At 41.0% G+C, this 16293-nt stretch overlaps 7 protein-coding genes across 7 annotated transcripts; 6 read left to right on the top strand and 1 right to left on the bottom strand. All coding sequences in view use genetic code 12, as the record gives it.

The window, feature by feature from the left end:
• Window positions 1-355: 355 nt before the first annotated feature.
• On the top strand, window positions 356-898 carry FOB63_002186 (uncharacterized protein; the record flags this gene model as incomplete). Its single annotated transcript, XM_002616774.2, has 1 exon — window positions 356-898. The coding sequence occupies one exon, from the start codon at window positions 356-358 to the stop codon at window positions 896-898; it is 543 nt and encodes a 180-aa protein (XP_002616820.2).
• A 126-nt stretch (window positions 899-1024) lies between these two features.
• Window positions 1025-5089, bottom strand: FOB63_002185 (uncharacterized protein; the record flags this gene model as incomplete). Its single annotated transcript, XM_002616775.2, has 1 exon — window positions 1025-5089. One exon carries the CDS (start codon window positions 5087-5089, stop codon window positions 1025-1027), a length of 4065 nt encoding a protein of 1354 aa, XP_002616821.2.
• Window positions 5090-7101: 2012 nt separating this feature from the next.
• FOB63_002184 (uncharacterized protein) lies at window positions 7102-8373 on the top strand (the record flags this gene model as incomplete). Its single annotated transcript, XM_002616776.2, has 1 exon — window positions 7102-8373. The coding sequence occupies one exon, from the start codon at window positions 7102-7104 to the stop codon at window positions 8371-8373; it is 1272 nt and encodes a 423-aa protein (XP_002616822.2).
• A 310-nt stretch (window positions 8374-8683) lies between these two features.
• FOB63_002183 (uncharacterized protein) lies at window positions 8684-10693 on the top strand (the record flags this gene model as incomplete). The annotated part of the gene is made up of 1 exon (XM_002616777.2): window positions 8684-10693. The coding sequence occupies one exon, from the start codon at window positions 8684-8686 to the stop codon at window positions 10691-10693; it is 2010 nt and encodes a 669-aa protein (XP_002616823.2).
• Window positions 10694-11091: 398 nt separating this feature from the next.
• Window positions 11092-11391, top strand: FOB63_002182 (uncharacterized protein; the record flags this gene model as incomplete). The annotated part of the gene is made up of 1 exon (XM_066102218.1): window positions 11092-11391. The coding sequence occupies one exon, from the start codon at window positions 11092-11094 to the stop codon at window positions 11389-11391; it is 300 nt and encodes a 99-aa protein (XP_065958368.1).
• Window positions 11392-11815: 424 nt separating this feature from the next.
• ARG5,6 (bifunctional acetylglutamate kinase/N-acetyl-gamma-glutamyl-phosphate reductase) lies at window positions 11816-14407 on the top strand (the record flags this gene model as incomplete). Its single annotated transcript, XM_002616778.2, has 1 exon — window positions 11816-14407. The coding sequence occupies one exon, from the start codon at window positions 11816-11818 to the stop codon at window positions 14405-14407; it is 2592 nt and encodes an 863-aa protein (XP_002616824.2).
• A 250-nt stretch (window positions 14408-14657) lies between these two features.
• Window positions 14658-15878, top strand: FOB63_002180 (uncharacterized protein; the record flags this gene model as incomplete). Its single annotated transcript, XM_002616779.2, has 1 exon — window positions 14658-15878. The coding sequence occupies one exon, from the start codon at window positions 14658-14660 to the stop codon at window positions 15876-15878; it is 1221 nt and encodes a 406-aa protein (XP_002616825.2).
• Window positions 15879-16293: the final 415 nt, after the last annotated feature.

Raw genomic sequence — 16293 nt, 5'->3', positions numbered from 1 at the left:
CTACGATATATAGAGAAGACTTCAAAAAAATAATTATTCGGCTTTTAGAAGTGGTCTTGCTTATTCCGATTACTCCAGCAATTGGAAGAGACTCTAAGAATTGATTGCTGTAATCAAGGAATATAAGAGTTCGGTGTTTTGCTGCTCCAACACCTACAGACAATACCACACATAATTTGTGTCCGGATTTCAAATTTGGGCTTTTCAACGAAGCAAGTAATTCTAATGTTCCATTGTACAGCTTGATTCAGTTACGAAGCATTTGTTTACCCCACACGTTCAAGCTCTTCATACTGTATATGTGCAAAGAAAATCATATCTACTGGTACGCGATGAGCTAAAAGCTAACGCCAAAATGCCTCTTATCAAATCACTCCGCAAAGTCACTAAAAAACTCTCAAACCAGCTGGCGGGATCTCTTCATGTCAAGGGAAGAAAATTTAAGCAGCTTAATAGAGCCACGGAAAGAGAACATAAGTTAAAGATTAGAAAGCTTCAATTTGCTGAACAGAAAAATCATGAGTTATTATTCTACTTACATTTTCAGGAGAAGATCAACGAGGAGCCCGAAAAGGAAGTTTTCACTCTTGAAGATATGAGAAGTTTTGTTCACGAGTATGTCTGCAGAAACGACGAAGAGCTTGAGTCTATTGCAAAACTGAGGAGACCAGGTAGGCCCTTAACTAGCAAGCAACAATTACAAGTTGAGAAGAAGAAACACGAGGAACAACTTTTTAAAACTGGATGGAAATCTCCTGATTTGTCGGATAAGTTGACCGTTGAAAGATTGCGTACTTGGAATGGAACAAGTGGTTCAGTCAATGCCTGGAAGTTTACATTTGTTACTCAGGATGGAAGTTCAGTAAATGAAGTTGATAGCAACGCTATGGAGGAATAATACGAAGAGAAATTCCTCGCAGAGGATACTTTTCATACTACTTGGGAGTACATTGGTCTGTACAAAAGAAACACATACGTACGTTACTAGAATAAACAATCTTTAATATGGGTGTTATAGCCCACCTCAAATTTTCCAAAGAAGCAGTGCCCACCGGTTCCGACGTGGAGTGTTTTCCGATGGGACCAAGTAATTCAGTTCAACAACAAGGTCCGTCTTTTCCGTGTTGGGGTTTGTTGTTGTATTAACTCGCACACGGGAATTATCTGCTACCGCATCTGTTGGTTTATTGACCAGCTGTTTCTCCTCTTCAGCAGTACGGTCTTCGAGGCAGTAGTTCAAACCGATCAACAATAAGAACACGAGTAAGGCTGATCCCACTAACGACTTGAGATGTGCCAAATATATGCGAGGACGACTTGAAGTCTTGCGACTCAAAACCAACAACTTGTCCTTACCATCACTTGCCCCAATAAGTCTCCAGTTACGCTTTTGAAGTTTATTGATGCTCTTGGAAAACTTTTCCAACTCCTTCTCGGAAAGACGCTCGAGGATTCCTACCATGTCTTCTGGAGTATGTGTCTCCCCCAACGGATTAGTATTAGACATGAATGTATCGCCTTTGCCAGTTAAAACCAAATAATCATTTCCCTTGCCGTTTATTGATGGAAACATAGGGAAGCGGGAAGTCTTTTCGAAAAATGGGTCGAAGAAATTTCTTGATTCAAGGGAACGATTTCCGTTAGCCATATTACTGCTCCACTCGTAAGCTTTGCGCTCTCTCCATTGTCTCTCGAGCTTACTTTCATTCTTATGTTTTGCTTTCTCCAAGAACTTTTGAAGGGTTTCTTTGTGAATTGGTTTACCATGCTCGTCAATTTCCTTAGCCTTGGATGCCACTCTTTGTGGTGCTGATTCAACATGCGACAAAACAAAATTGTTGTTTTCGTCCACTATACCATTCTCATATTCTTCAGAGTACGAGGAAAATGCTTTGTGCACAGCAGTCTGTATTGCATCTTCTGAATCAAACTTTACTGACCTTAATAATTTCTCTTTGTCAGGGAGAAGAGACAACACATAATCATCTGCTTGGACTCTAGACTTCGCATCATCTTTCAAGAAATCACCCATAACGAATGTGTTTTCTGCAGCTGCTTTGTTTGAAATCTTTTGCTCAATTTGATCAAACGTTTTAGCGCTTAATAAAATATTGTCCAATACAAATGTGTGGTTATTGTTGAGTTTAAACAAGTTGTGAAGATTGTAAAGTAATTTACCAAGAACAACTTTTTGATCAAGGTCCATTTCTTCAGCTTGCATTTGCTCTAAGCATAACAAAATATCCTCTGCTGTCGTACTTGCAAAAGTACAACCAAGTTTGCGCCTGAGCGATAATAATTCCTCGGAGTACTCTTCGAATACCATTTGATCTGGAACTTGGATGTATGCTTTTCCCGACACATTTTCATCATTAGCAACAAGGCTTTTCTCCTGGTGAGCGATTTTAGATTCGAATTCTTCAAAGACGGACTGCGAATGAATCAATGTATCCAAAATTGCTGTATTTCCGCCATTGAGGATAAACAATTTTTTAAGCTTTGCTTGCAAATTGATGAACCTGACAAAGTTGTCTGCATTGATGCACAGATCAGGATAGGAAACTGGTAATCCCTTGTAAGCATTGTCAGTTCTTTCTTGCAATAAATCGAGAATAGTTTGAGCCGACTTATCTTTGTATTCACTTGAAAGGTCATGTTTCCGAAAAAGACTAAGCTCTTCAATATATTGATGCAATTGTAGCTCGTCTGGTATCTGCAAATAAGGTCCAGAAAATGTTTCAGGAACTTCCTGTGAACTGGCTTGGAAGGGTGCTTTCGCTTCGCGTCTTTCACGTAACTGCGATTCAAATTGATCAAAGGTATTCTGAGACCTAATGAGTGCATCTAAAACTTCAGTATTACCACCATTTACTGCAAAAAGCGTCTTTAAGCGCGATAATAGCTTTTTGAAATGCAAAATATTCTTCAGCGTTATTCTTGATTCCGACAGGGTCAGACCGTGTTGAAGAACCTCCTGAACTCGTGCTTCTAACAGTTTCAATACTTCTTCCAGTGTTAATTCACTGTAGTCACGTTTAAGCTCGTCGGTTTTGAAAATTTCTAATTCAGAGTGCAAGGAGTGAAGCATGAGGTAATCTGGAATTTGCACATACTCCGACCGTTCCAAAGCTTTCTCATTGTGTAATACTTCATCTGCAAGGCGGTCAAGTTGAGTTACAAATGGAGTATCTGTGTCATATGCTGTGGCCAAATGTTCATAGAGCTTAACGAATTTCTCTGCATTTTCTGATGTAATAGCCGACGTCTCACATGTGTTGCTCAGAGATAACACTTCTTTCATCCGTTCATTAATATAGCGAAGTGTTGCACGAGCACCAATATCAGCAAATCGTTCATTGTTCAAATCCACGGCACGGAAATTTGCCACTTCATTTTTGAAACGCAGGACTTCATCATTGATAGCATGAATGGGTTCATTCGTATTCTTCCCCGTAGGGTGGTCTTCAATTTTTGATGTAAGGTCAATGATTGAAGGGTTTAAGCACTCAACAGTGGAACATTTTTCGCTCTGTTCCTGAGCAATTGTTTGGAGTTTTTTGTCTTCATTAAGCAAGTTTAACACTTTAAAACCGCGTATGAGATATTGGTCCATGGCCAGCAAGGACTTGATAAGACTCTCTGCATCGTTTTTCAATAATGCGCAAGACGTATCAAAATACTTGCGAATTTCCGAGGCAATTTCATTTGACGAGTGTGCTGAGTAGTCCTTGATGCTTCTGGGAGTGATTAAATTGAGCAAATGAATCCGACATGGTACTTCAAAAAGTATTGCAAGAGAAAGTTCGTAATTATCTAAAAGATTCTCCGAGAATTTGAACGGAACAATGACATTATTGTCAAATCGAACAGGAAGACAGAGATATTTGATATCATTCAACAGGTTCGATTTAAGTAATCCCTTGCATAATAATGGCAAGAATGTTTTAGTAAAGTTTTGGAAAATCTGTTTTTCTTCCTTAGAATACACATCCCTTCGACACTCGTGATTCACAAACGCAAAGAGTGTATGATAATTTTTCAAACCCGTCGACACATAGAAAGCATTTAAGATGTTTCTGTGTGTTGTAAAGATAAGCTTATCAATTTCTTCTTGCTCTCCACTGGATTTTTGAATTTCAGATTGAATGGCAGCGGCTTGCTCATCTTTAACTATGGCGAGAATCTCTTGCGGCAAGCGACTATCAGTGGATCGTGAAATCAAAATATTGTATAAGCTCTGGTAACGCTTCAAGTTTATGTAGAGGTGGTAGGCATTAGAGTCGAAATGTTTTAGATCGCCTTGTTCAGCTAAATAGGCATTGAACTCAGATACCAAGAGGGATATTTTGTTCAACACGGGGGCAATAGTAGTTAGCTTTGAGAAATCAAACTCAGACACCATTGTTTGCAACTCTGGTAAGAAGTTACCAATTCCCTTGCTGTAGAGGTCCATATATGATTTCCTCTTTGAACCATAGTCCATGAGCATTTCAAGAAGATTGGAAGCGTCTGTAGAATGCTTTGACTTTGAAATCTTAGAATCTAATTTAAGGAAGTAATCACGTAATTCTGGGCGCGTCTCATTCTTGACTGCAAGAGCAATTGAGTTCCAAAACACCCTCATTATATCATTTAATTCATTTGCCGAAGTCAGAGAAAAAGATGTCTTGCCTCTAGAAGAATAGAACTCGCACATAGACTCCACCAATCTTGACATGCGAGAAGGGTTTGAATCGAAGAGGACTTTCAAAACTTGAAGAACATCGGCTGGCGCAGTCTTGGCATACTTATTCATTGTTACTTGGAGTAACGCGGAGTCAACCAATGAAGGGTCATACTGACCACTAAGAGGCACTTTACTAGGTCTCGTACCGGCTGAATTGTGGTAAGGTGCGCGAGGGTCACTAGCCTTCCTGAGCAGGAAGAAAGACCAATATCCACCAAGATGGTTCTTGGAGAAGAGGGAATATGAGAATGCCTGGGAGAAATACCGGGAGAAAAAAGGCAATTGCAGGCATCTGCGGTATCTTATGTACCTTTGGCGTCTACTTGAAACAGAGGCCAGCCTCTTTAAGAACCGTGGGAACATAAGGATGAAATAACAGAGAGCACGGAAACGACTAATCAGATCTAAAGCCGATAAGGGGATGCGATCTGTGGTGCACGGGTGTAGGCGCCACAACGTTCATATGAGCCAGAAAAACTTACATATGTTCACAAGAGTCGCATAGACAGCGGAGATGGTGGTGGATAGTGAGAAAGAGAAACAAAAAAAAAAAAAGGAAAACCAAGAGTAACCTAGGGCAGCATGAAAGCTAAAGTTCACAGTAAATATCGGCATGTCAATAAAATTCCCCTCAGAAGAGACAGTGTGATGATTCACACTTTTGAATCTAAATTTTACATTGTTTATTCTCCATCTCAAGGGCCCCGTACGTTTTACTCACTTCCAATACAAAGGTGCTTCATCAAAATCATCAAAGACATGAGTGTGTGCGCGAAAACGATGTCAGACCTTGTAGTACATGGCATTCAGTTGTAGGCCAAAAGTTTCAACCATTGTTTCAAATGGAGTTAAGAAGAAGAGGAAAAAAGATCTTCGTCATCTATAACATAAACTTCACCGGCGAGTTTTAATTCGTTCGTATGAAGAGGTCAAGAGCTCCATGTGATGTACTTTAGTGGGAAAAACAAAAAGAACATGGAGAAAATAGAAGGTGAAAAAAAAAAACCGAAGAAAAGGTGAATGTCTAAACGGAAAGCCTAATTCATAAAACAGGAATTATAGGCGATACGAATCGAGACAAGAAAATTTTGAGATGGAGAAACGGGACGAAGCACGAGAGTGTAGAGAGAAAAAAATAAGCACGAAAAAAGAAATTAAGAGAATCATCCATGAAGGTACACACAATACACGAGTCATGCTCGAAGACAGGGGAAAAATAAAAAAAATAATATCAAGGGAAAAAAAAAAAAAAGAATAATGTACATTGAGCAGCTCGAGCCAAGAATATCATGTAGGAACCCCCAAACATTAAGACGTTCCCCCAAACTTTTGAAATGGTTGATGGGGTACATTTTCGCGCCATACGTGAAAAATCCGAGAAGTTTCGGTTCTGACTCTGACGCACGGCGTGGGACGCGGTTGCGCCTCACTTGAGTATCGGAACAACCCAGAAGTTTCTCCGAACAAGGCGTTTGTGTTTTGTCGACTGCTGCATTTTTCATTATAGTGACAAAATTGTCCCTTGTGCAGTGTAACCTTAAGGTTTTATAATATTTTGGTTTTACGGTTGTATGGCACATTCTTATGTGCCTGCTGATCCTCCTAGCCGGCATTTGACAAAGTCGGGTCATGAAAAGATGTGCCGGAGACAAATTTATTTTGGATTACTACAGTCTCAATTTGACTCGTCTTCTGTACCTGATGTTGCAACTCATCCGACAATTTGGTGAAAGCGAATGGGCACTCCTTTCCACCAGACATGCGGTGCATTAATTGCCCTGTTGCCTCGAAACGGGCTAATTACGAAGTTGCGCAAGCAGGTATAAGCCGTTCATGTATACAGGCCCGCAGGCGTCATCTTTCGACTTTTTGCTGGTGTCTCGATTAAGGGCCCTGAGCAACATACCCAAGCGAGAACATGTCTCAGTTGCTTTCTTAGAGTCTAAATGCAGAAAGCTAAGGTATTAAAGTATCATACGGAACAATCCTCCATTACAAATCGCTAAAAAATATTTTTCATGACAACTGTTGGGGCGAAATAGAGGAGAAAAGAAAAAACGTTGCTTGCTGCGTCCGCTCGGTTAAAGTAGCCTCGATGGTCACAACTTTCGCTTCTGCGTGCAGGTCGGATACCATCGCGCAGTTCATCTATGCGTCAATGATAAAACGTTTTTTTTCGCTTTCTTTATTGATTAACGCCATCTTTGCTAACTTTTTATTCTTCCTTCTTTCCCATTTCATCGCTACCTTCTCTTCCTGGACTTTTGCCTGTTTCTTTTTCGTTCCATTTTTATCTCCGCATGTCACTTTAGATGATTCAACGTCACGCCCCTGTTCCCCAGAAGGCGAAGGCGCCGATTCTTCGGCAAACGGCTATGTCCGCGCCGGTCTCTCCGGCTGTCACACCTCCAGCCACATTTGACAAGAGTGATCCTCGTCTTCCGTCGCTGTTGGATTCTCTTCTTGAGGACTGTGTTTTGCAATCGTTGGATCCCAAACTTCTTTGTCGACCCCGAGCGGAGTACGTCAAACTGTTCCACAAGTTTTTGATGGACAGGCACTGCCACGAAAACCTCTCCTTCCTTATAGAGATATTCCGCTACAAGTACTTTTATGACCAAATCAGTTCGCAGTCACCGCTGTTGTTTGACGACTCCAAGCCACAACGATCATTGTTCAAGCAAAGCTTCCTTAACCAGTCGCTCGACGAGTCCATCGAAAGCATTCCATTCCCATCGCACACGATTCGCCGGGCTGCTCGTCGACTTTCCCACTCTCGCAGCAATTCTGTCGTTACAAATCTGGGCACAAGCTCGCCGTTTCCATTCGAGTTTGAGGATGACACAAACCTGTCTTCTGCGAATGCGTGGGACGCTTTAAAAGAAAGTTATCTTGCTGATGATGATGATTCTAGTCTTTCTTCATCATCATCATCTTTGAAATCATGTTCTTCCACGGAAAAGGAGCTTCTCCTTCGAGATCAGTGGCATATGATTGTTTCGCGTTTTATTATAGCCAGCTCGCCGGAGCAAGTCAACATTTGCGCCTCGACAGAGCAAGAGATCTTAAATGCCAATGAGGACTCCATTGTTCATCCATCAGTTCTTGAAAATGCCAAGCATGAAGTGGTCGAGCTTCTTCGTGAAAATGCGTATGGTGCATTCATTCGGTCCCAGGCTCCGACTTCATGCTCTTGCTCCTCGGCTATGGCCTCCTTGGGTGGCTCAAACGGCGGGAAAAGAGATACTCAATCAAACCCTCGAAAAGAAATCGACCCTAGCACATTAAGGGACAATGTTTGTCTGCCTCTCGCCTCATCTGCCATCAGTGGCTTAGGTTGGACTTCTCGCCAATCGAAATCTAATACAGCATCTCCCCCAACACATACCAAGAAAAAAAACAAGCTTCTTTCGCATTTGAGCGGCTCTTTCGAAGATGTTTCCAGCTCGAGTCTGTCACTTTCGGGACTCATGAATCATTTTAAGCATCATAGCAAAAGCGCTAATTCACCACCTCCGCAAGCGTCTAATGTGAAGTCAGATTCTTCAGCCTCCAATAGTGAAGACGATAGTCCTGTTCTTCTGAGAGAACCCATCCAGAGTCCGTCTTTACTTGACAAGTTGTTGAAGAAAAAACGGACACCATAGCATTTCCGAGTTTTAATTACATATAATATTCCTTGGCCCATTCTGCATATCTGCAACAGTTCCTTATGTTGCTTTGTATAGATAATATACCAGCATTGAAATTCTTATTCATTTCGCAGTAGCGCATTTTGCTTCTCTTCTCCACAAACGCAAAGAGCGAAACACACATCGGAAAAGAACAAAAAAGTAAAGTGGGACAAGCTGCTTCTACGACTGGGTATACCAATCTGTAGACGCAGAGTAGAAGTATTCTTGCTCGTTCTTTCCTGATCTTGCATTGCCAAAGTTGCTAGTCTCCATTGCTTATTCAATGTCCCAAGCTGAAGATGGGGAAGTTTCGCCTGGATCTCCCCAAAGAAACGAAGATAATCGCATGTCTTCAATGAAAAAGTTCAAAATTCTGACGCCGAGTTATACCCGATCGAAAGCTAGACGAATGGCGCACTTGCGGAGAGAGATTCTCCTCCGACAACGAATTCTCACTTTAAAACGCAGAAATAAGAGTATAAAATTAAAAGCTAAAGCTTGTCGGAGAGAAAAGGAATTGAAAATAGATGCCTCCTCTTTTGTGTCTTCTTTACATTTAGCCAATGCAACCGAACGGAGATTGAAGCACTTGGAAGCTGTGCGTCTCAAGGCACGGTTACTGAGGTTGCATTTGCAAACAATTACACCAGAGCAATGCTGTTCACATTCATTCGAAGCTGAAAAATACCAAGTACCTCTTAAGAATATTTCAGAAAATAATGCAGACCTTTTTAATGGTTCTCAAAGGACTCAAATAAAAGTCATTCAGAGTGCCATTCGAGCGAAACTTTTGCGCCATAGTGTTAACGACGTCAGAGAATCCAAACTAATTCCTAATATCGTGGATAGTTATTATACTTATGAGCAGGCTCGGATGTTAGTATGTTCCACCAAAGTTGATCAGCTATGTCTTTTGTTGGAAAGACTTAATCTTCCCTATCCTACATCAATGAAACCATACGCATGGTTTCTCTTTTCCATAATGTTGATTAGTGACTTCGAAAAATGCGTTAAATCAAATAAGTTATTCAATGTGGAGCAGAGAGTTTTTGAACACGGGCCGTTCATATCTCTGAGCTCTTTTATGATCCACCTCCCCATAATTTTGCGCCAGGTATCTCTCAGAATATTAGCAAGCCTTATTAATCTCTTTGATCTGCCTTTGAACGTGGTAATCAATCCAATATCTCCATTAAGACTTTACCTCGCTCGTGTATGGCGTACCTACCATTTTTATTTCATTTTCGTTAAGAGGTATAAACGACTTCAAATGAAACAAACTGCTAACAGAGAATTTGATGCTGCGCTCTATCAGATTACAACGACTCAAATGGTCATGACAAATAGAGAGCAGCTAGTATACGACAGGATATTGGCTTTGGAATGGCATAAATACCGAATCCGATCTTTATGTGAAACCCAAAATCTTTCGTGGGCCCAAACCTCAGAAAGCTTGGACGCATTGTACAGACAAATTGAGAGGATTGGATCTGTAAGGAAAAGAAAGGGACAGCTGCCTGGATTGTGTTACGATTTGGATTATGAGTCTCGGATTCTTTCATCTGATGACCATTTCCACAAACTCGTTACCATTTCTAAAGGTAGATATTATTTTTTCGTGCCCCCAGACGTTAGCATTTCAAAATGGAGAACTTTTTGGTTCAACAAAGGAAGAGAAGTTGTGCTGTCAACAATTGGAGTACCCAAGAGAATGAGGTCTGGAATCAAACAAAGCCTTCTACATGAAGATGTTTCTTTTTCGATAAGTGATATTATGCTTTTAAGAGACTCGCCTATTGCTCTCCAGAACCCATTTGATATTGAGGCTTGGAAGTCAGAACTATTTTCTTTGGATTCTTTATTGACTTCCATATTCTTCAGCTTCTGTGACTATTGCTTCCAAATTGGGGAAGAAATGGAAACATCGGAAGCAATCTTTAACCTAAGGCAGTTCCAATCTGAGTACATGCTTCAAGATGAAGGTATATTCAATTCAGTTCTTGCAATAACCTATTTCAGAATATATCTATTATTGATATGTCAGATTGTTGTAATTGCAGATGCAGATACTACCAAGCTTAATGAGATTTTGAGTAAACAAAACATGGATTTCAAGGATCTATCACTTGCCATATACAACATGTGTCATGATTGTGAAGCTCAATTATTTGTCAAATGGTTTTACTATTGCAAACCAATGGACTTCCGGAACTTTATTATGTCAGAAAATATTTACCAGCTAGCAATCGAGTGTTGCAATAAAAAAGACTTAGTGCTCATAGCCCTCAATTGAGATTTCCTGGATTTTATTGGTTTGTGCTCTTGAATCGCCCCGAAGAATTCAGGCACCCAATTAATGCTTTTCTGATAGTGACTGCGAATCTGTGGGGCCCATTATTTGATTCAGAGGAGCCTCAAGAGAAAGCAAAGGAATTTTTTTCGTCTACTATCGTGACTTTCATTATGACGGACTTGTATTTGACAGTATCGGAAAAGTGGAAAAGACACAAAATTGAACAGATTGGGTTTTTCGATCAATTTAAGTCACTATTAATGGATTTATGCAAAGATGCTAGAAGCTTAATGTGGGCATCGTGTACTTCGCACATGCTACAGCTTGAGCCACACCAAGCCCAATTAGTCTATAACCATTTTCAAAAGGGCTGGAATCTTTCACTTCTAGAATCTCGCATGCGATCCGCCGGCGCTTCCCAGTTTCAAATTCTGTACTTGCTTCATGCTTTAACTACCAAGAGCGAGCAAGAAGTGATAAACCTTTTTTCAAGAAAGTTACTTAGCTCCTTTCAAGGAAACTCCTCTGCCGGAAAAGAAATTCGCAGAATTTGTCCTTTTTTCACGAATAAAGCGCTAATATTACAGCAGAATATTATGGAATTTAATTCAATCTTCTATGGATTGTATTATCCGTTGCTTAACTGGATATATGTTGATTTAGGAAGCCCCCATCAACTACTAGCAGGGAACGGCTAAAAAACACTAGTGATCTTTCGTATTTAGGATGTGTATGATTGCATTGCAAAGATCATGATCACAGAGGTTCAACAACGGTGCCAAATTTTGCTATCAAAAATATAATTCTCACATACTTATTCCTTGTAGGAATCAGGATTAGTCCGAAATTACTGAAGTGAGTCACAAACATGTGTGCATATAGTGTTGCATTTGTTGAGCTGATCTTGTACCGCGCTTAGCACTTTTATACTCTAATTGGTGGAAGATGCATACACCCGTACATCCACGAAGAAGCAGGCTTACCCTATTAAAGACTCATGAGTGAATTTTCTTCGCTGCCGTGTCAGGAAAAAATTTAAAAGGAACCCAGGAGAATTTTTGAACAAGTTCATTTTTCTTCACCTTCTAGAGTTTTCCTTCTTTTCCGATTTATCAACTCACCATGTTAACAATCCGGAAGTCGGTGACGCTTCTTTCAAGAAGAACTGCTCAATCATCTAGAGCCCTCGCTCTTTCTTCGTTACGTCAACGCCAATTGTTCCCAAATGATGTTTCTTCTTCCAGGGGCTTCTCATCTACCTCTAAGGTCAGCTCTACAAGATCCACTGTCGTTCAGCTCCTAAACAACATTGGATCGAAAAGAGAAGTTGAACAATACTTAAAGTACTTCACTTCGGTCTCATCCCAGCAGTTTGCTGTGATAAAGGTTGGAGGTGCTATTATTACGCAGCAACTTCCAGAATTAGCGTCCTGTTTGGCTTTTTTGTACCACGTTGGATTGTTTCCTATTGTTTTGCACGGAACAGGTCCTCAAATCAACGAATTGTTGGAAGTTGAGGGAGTCGAACCCGAGTACATTGACGGTATTCGTGTTACAAACCCAAAGACAATGGAGGTTGTCAGAAAATGTTTTTTGGAGCAGAACTTAAGATTAGTGACTGCTCTTGAGAAGATGGGCGTCCATGCTAGACCCATCACCGCTGGAGTCTTTTCAGCTGACTACTTAGACAAAGAAAAGTACCAGTTGGTCGGAAAAATCTCTAGTGTGAATAAGTCACCAGTAGAAGCAGCGATCAACGCTGGTTACTTGCCGATTTTGACCTCCTTAGCTGAAACTCCATCTGGCCAGCTTTTGAATGTCAATGCTGACGTTGCTGCATCGGAGTTGGCAAGAGAGTTTGAACCCTTGAAGATTGTCTACTTGAATGAAAAGGGTGGACTTATCAATGGAAGCACTGGTGAGAAGATCAGTGCTATCAATTTGGATGAGGAATACGACGATTTGTTGAAGCAACCTTGGGTGAAGTACGGTACGAAATTAAAGATCAAGGAGATTCACGACTTGTTACAGCACTTACCCAGATCTTCCTCGGTCGCCATTATAGATGTGAATGACTTACAGAAAGAATTGTTTACTGATTCAGGTGCTGGTACTTTGATTAGAAGAGGTTACAAGTTGATTAACCGTAACTCCTTGGAGGAGTTCAGTAACCCGGATATATTGAGGGCTGCTTTGTTAAGGGACCCTGAAATCAAAAGCGGCAAGTTGTCTGTTGCTTCATACTTGAAGCATTTGGAAAGTGTATCTTTCAAGTCTTATGGAGATGCACCTTTGGAAGTTTTGGCCATTGTGGTCGAGGACGCTTCCACCAAGGTTCCTGTCGCTAAGTTGGACAAGTTTTTGTCTTCTAGAACAGGCTGGTTGAATAACGTAACTGACAACATTTTCAATGCCATCAAAAAGGATTTCAAGTCATTGTACTGGATTGTGAATGAGAATGACTCTAACTTGTCGTGGTACTTCTCTAAGTCCGATGGTTCTTTTGCTAAAAATGGTGAAGTATTGTTTTGGTATGGCTTAGACACTGACCAAGCGTCACAATTGATCAAGCAATTCGATGTTGCTCGCGTGGGTTCATCCCTTTCATCTGCTACTGAATCTGGTGTGTTTTCTGCACAAACACAAAAAAAGGGTTTCCACACTTTTTCAAGACAAAGAAAGCCCACTTCGTCAACCAACCCTAATCCTCCAATTCGTGATGGTACCAATACTAAGAAATCCAAAGTTGCGTTGATTGGCGCACGAGGATATGTCGGTCAAAACTTGATCAGTTTGATTGATAAACACCCACATTTGGAATTGGCTCTCGTTTCTTCTCGTGAATTGAAGGGTCAAAAGTTGCAAGGTTACAACAAGGCCAACATTGTCTATTCGAACTTGCAAAGTGAAGACATTTTGGAGTTGGAGAAGAATAAGGAAATAGACGTCTGGGTCATGGCATTACCTAACGGAGTTTGCCGGCCTTTTGTTGAGGCTATTGAGTCTGTGGAAGGTTCTGAGTCCAAAATCATTGATTTGTCCGCTGATTACAGATTCGATACTACTGGCGAATGGATTTACGGTTTACCTGAGTTAGTGGATCGTAAATCTATTGCTTCTGCTAGGAAAATTTCCAACCCTGGCTGTTACGCTACTGCCGCACAAGTTGCCATTGCTCCATTGAAGGAGTACATTTCGGGCACTCCAACTGTTTTTGGTGTCTCCGGTTACTCGGGCGCAGGTACAAAACCTTCGTTAAAAAACGACGTGAACTACTTGTCCAACAACTTGGTTCCATACTCCCTTACGGATCACATCCATGAGAAGGAAGTTAGTAAGCAGCTTGGTTTGAACATTGCATTTATTCCGCACGTTGCCCAGTGGTTTCAAGGAATTTCCAACACTGTATCCATTCCAATCAGACCAAACTCGTTGACAGCCAGAGATCTTCGCAATATTTATCAAGACAGATACCAAGGAGAGCAGTTGGTCTCTGTTAGCGGGGAAGCTCCTGTAGTGAAGGATATTAGTGGAAAACATGGTGTTGTCGTTGGTGGTTTTGCGATAAACTCTGCTGGAGACAGAGCGGTGATTGTGGCCACTATAGACAACTTGCTTAAAGGTGCTGCAACTCAATGTTTACAAAACATCAACTTGGCTTTGGGTTATGGTGAGTACGATGGAATCCCTGATAATACGGTGATTCGTGGATAAAGCACCTTGGGTGTTGGAGAATTACTATAGGTCTGATAAATGAACTATACATGTTTATTCCAGTCAGTTTAGATATTTTACTTAAGGAGTGTTTAAGTTTCTCAAATGCGGATGATTCGATAATTAAAAAGAATAATTGTAGTGCTGAAGTGTGAAAAAAAGCTATTTGTCTAATTAAACAGTGCGTTACCCTAAACGAGAGTGCACATATCTTGGTGTACCGCAGATCACCAATACTCCTCTTAACTTCATGCTTGTACCGCCGGACAATTTTGGGCTTGTTGAAACCGGTATTTACCGGTGTTCAAAGCTAGAAGCTGACCATTTCCCATTCATTGAAACCTTGCAATTGAAATCGCTAGTGTTACTTGACGCAGCCAAACCTCCTCGCACTCTCAAATCTTTCCTCCTAAAGAATAAGGTTGATCTCTACAACTTGGGCGGGCTCAAAATATCGAATCACCAAAATACAGGCGGTAATTCACGTGAAAGTACGGGCTCGGATGTGTCTGACGGCTCAGGTATACCTGATATTATCGAACTGAAGCCGTTGGATGAGATTGAGATCGTTCAGGTCAACAAGGAACGGTCCAAGAATGATCTGTGGATGCTTATAGAGAAGAATCTTATCATGGGTGCATTTGAAATCCTCTTGAATAAGACCAAACACAACCTTTTGCTAGTGGACTCGTCGCTGGCGTTGGTGGGGATTTTACGTAAGATTCAAAAATGGAATTTCAATTCGATCGTCAACGAGTACAGGATTTACACGGGAAATTTAAGCAAGAATAATTACAATGTCGAGGTTTTCCTTGAATTGATTAATGTGGAGCTCATCCCTTTTGAGGTTAACCAATGCCAAGAGCATAGATCATCCGTTTATGCTCTGCGCCAGATGGCCCCAAGCCGGAGCTCTATTGACGAAGGAGCAATTACAGGTGAAGATGAGGAAGCTCTTTCCCTTAATGATTTTGAAGACGATATGGACGATGACTTTTTATCGGCCTCTCCTCAAATCCCGGCAAATTTGTTGAAATTAGTGGAACAGCGCAAATCCAACGAAAGTCCGTCCATGTCACCCGAAGCAAACACTTTGAACGAAAGGCAATCCAGCATAGATAGTACGCAAAGTTTTGCTGCTCTGCGGAGAAAATCGTCTGTGGACTCAAGATACATTTTGACCAACAAGAGCAGGCTTCGAAATCCAAGTTTCTCACAACCTCACTCTCCAGGTCGGCGCCCTCTGTTTGAGTCCAGTTTGCGCCTGTTTCGGCTCGACCGCAATAACCCGGATGAGCTTCTGCGCATTAGAGAGAAGCACGAATACAAATACTACAAAGCGTCTCTGGCGACAAGCTTCAAGGATGTTGAGGTGATCCGCTTAAATCTATTGCCCGAACACATGCTACCGGAGTGGTTTATAAGAGCTAGAGACTTTTGGGAACAAACATACGGGAATAAGCGAGTGTAATTTTGTTGAATGGCTTGAGATACTATCACACCTGATATACACTTCGATGTTAAAAGTTCCTAATTGCTATTTTGTTGACTAATAACGGCTGAAGAAATCTTGATATTCATTTATGGAAGGTATATTAGGATCGGTTTTGCTAACTCCATTGTCAATGAAAAGGCAACTTACGCAGATTAAAAAGATTTTTCTTCGGACGGACAAGTATTTATCAAAAGTAAGCTGAAAAATAAGTAAGTCAAAAAGCTTTAAAGTGCCATAAACTGATCTTCGTGTAGTAACATAAAGTAGGATATGTATTGTGGAAACGGAAGGGAACATTAGAAAGACACAATACAAACCAAGTTGTATGTGCAAACATTCTATGCATATCTGGTACGAGCCACTAGCCATGTTCTGAGATTAAGGAACAGAC

Source organism: Clavispora lusitaniae (genome assembly GCF_014636115.1).
Source record: "Clavispora lusitaniae strain FDAARGOS_655 chromosome Unknown tig00000078_pilon, whole genome shotgun sequence".
Lineage (NCBI taxonomy): Eukaryota > Fungi > Ascomycota > Pichiomycetes > Serinales > Metschnikowiaceae > Clavispora > Clavispora lusitaniae.
Note: the sequence above shows the minus strand (reverse complement) of the source record. Positions and strands in the feature narration are given on the sequence as shown.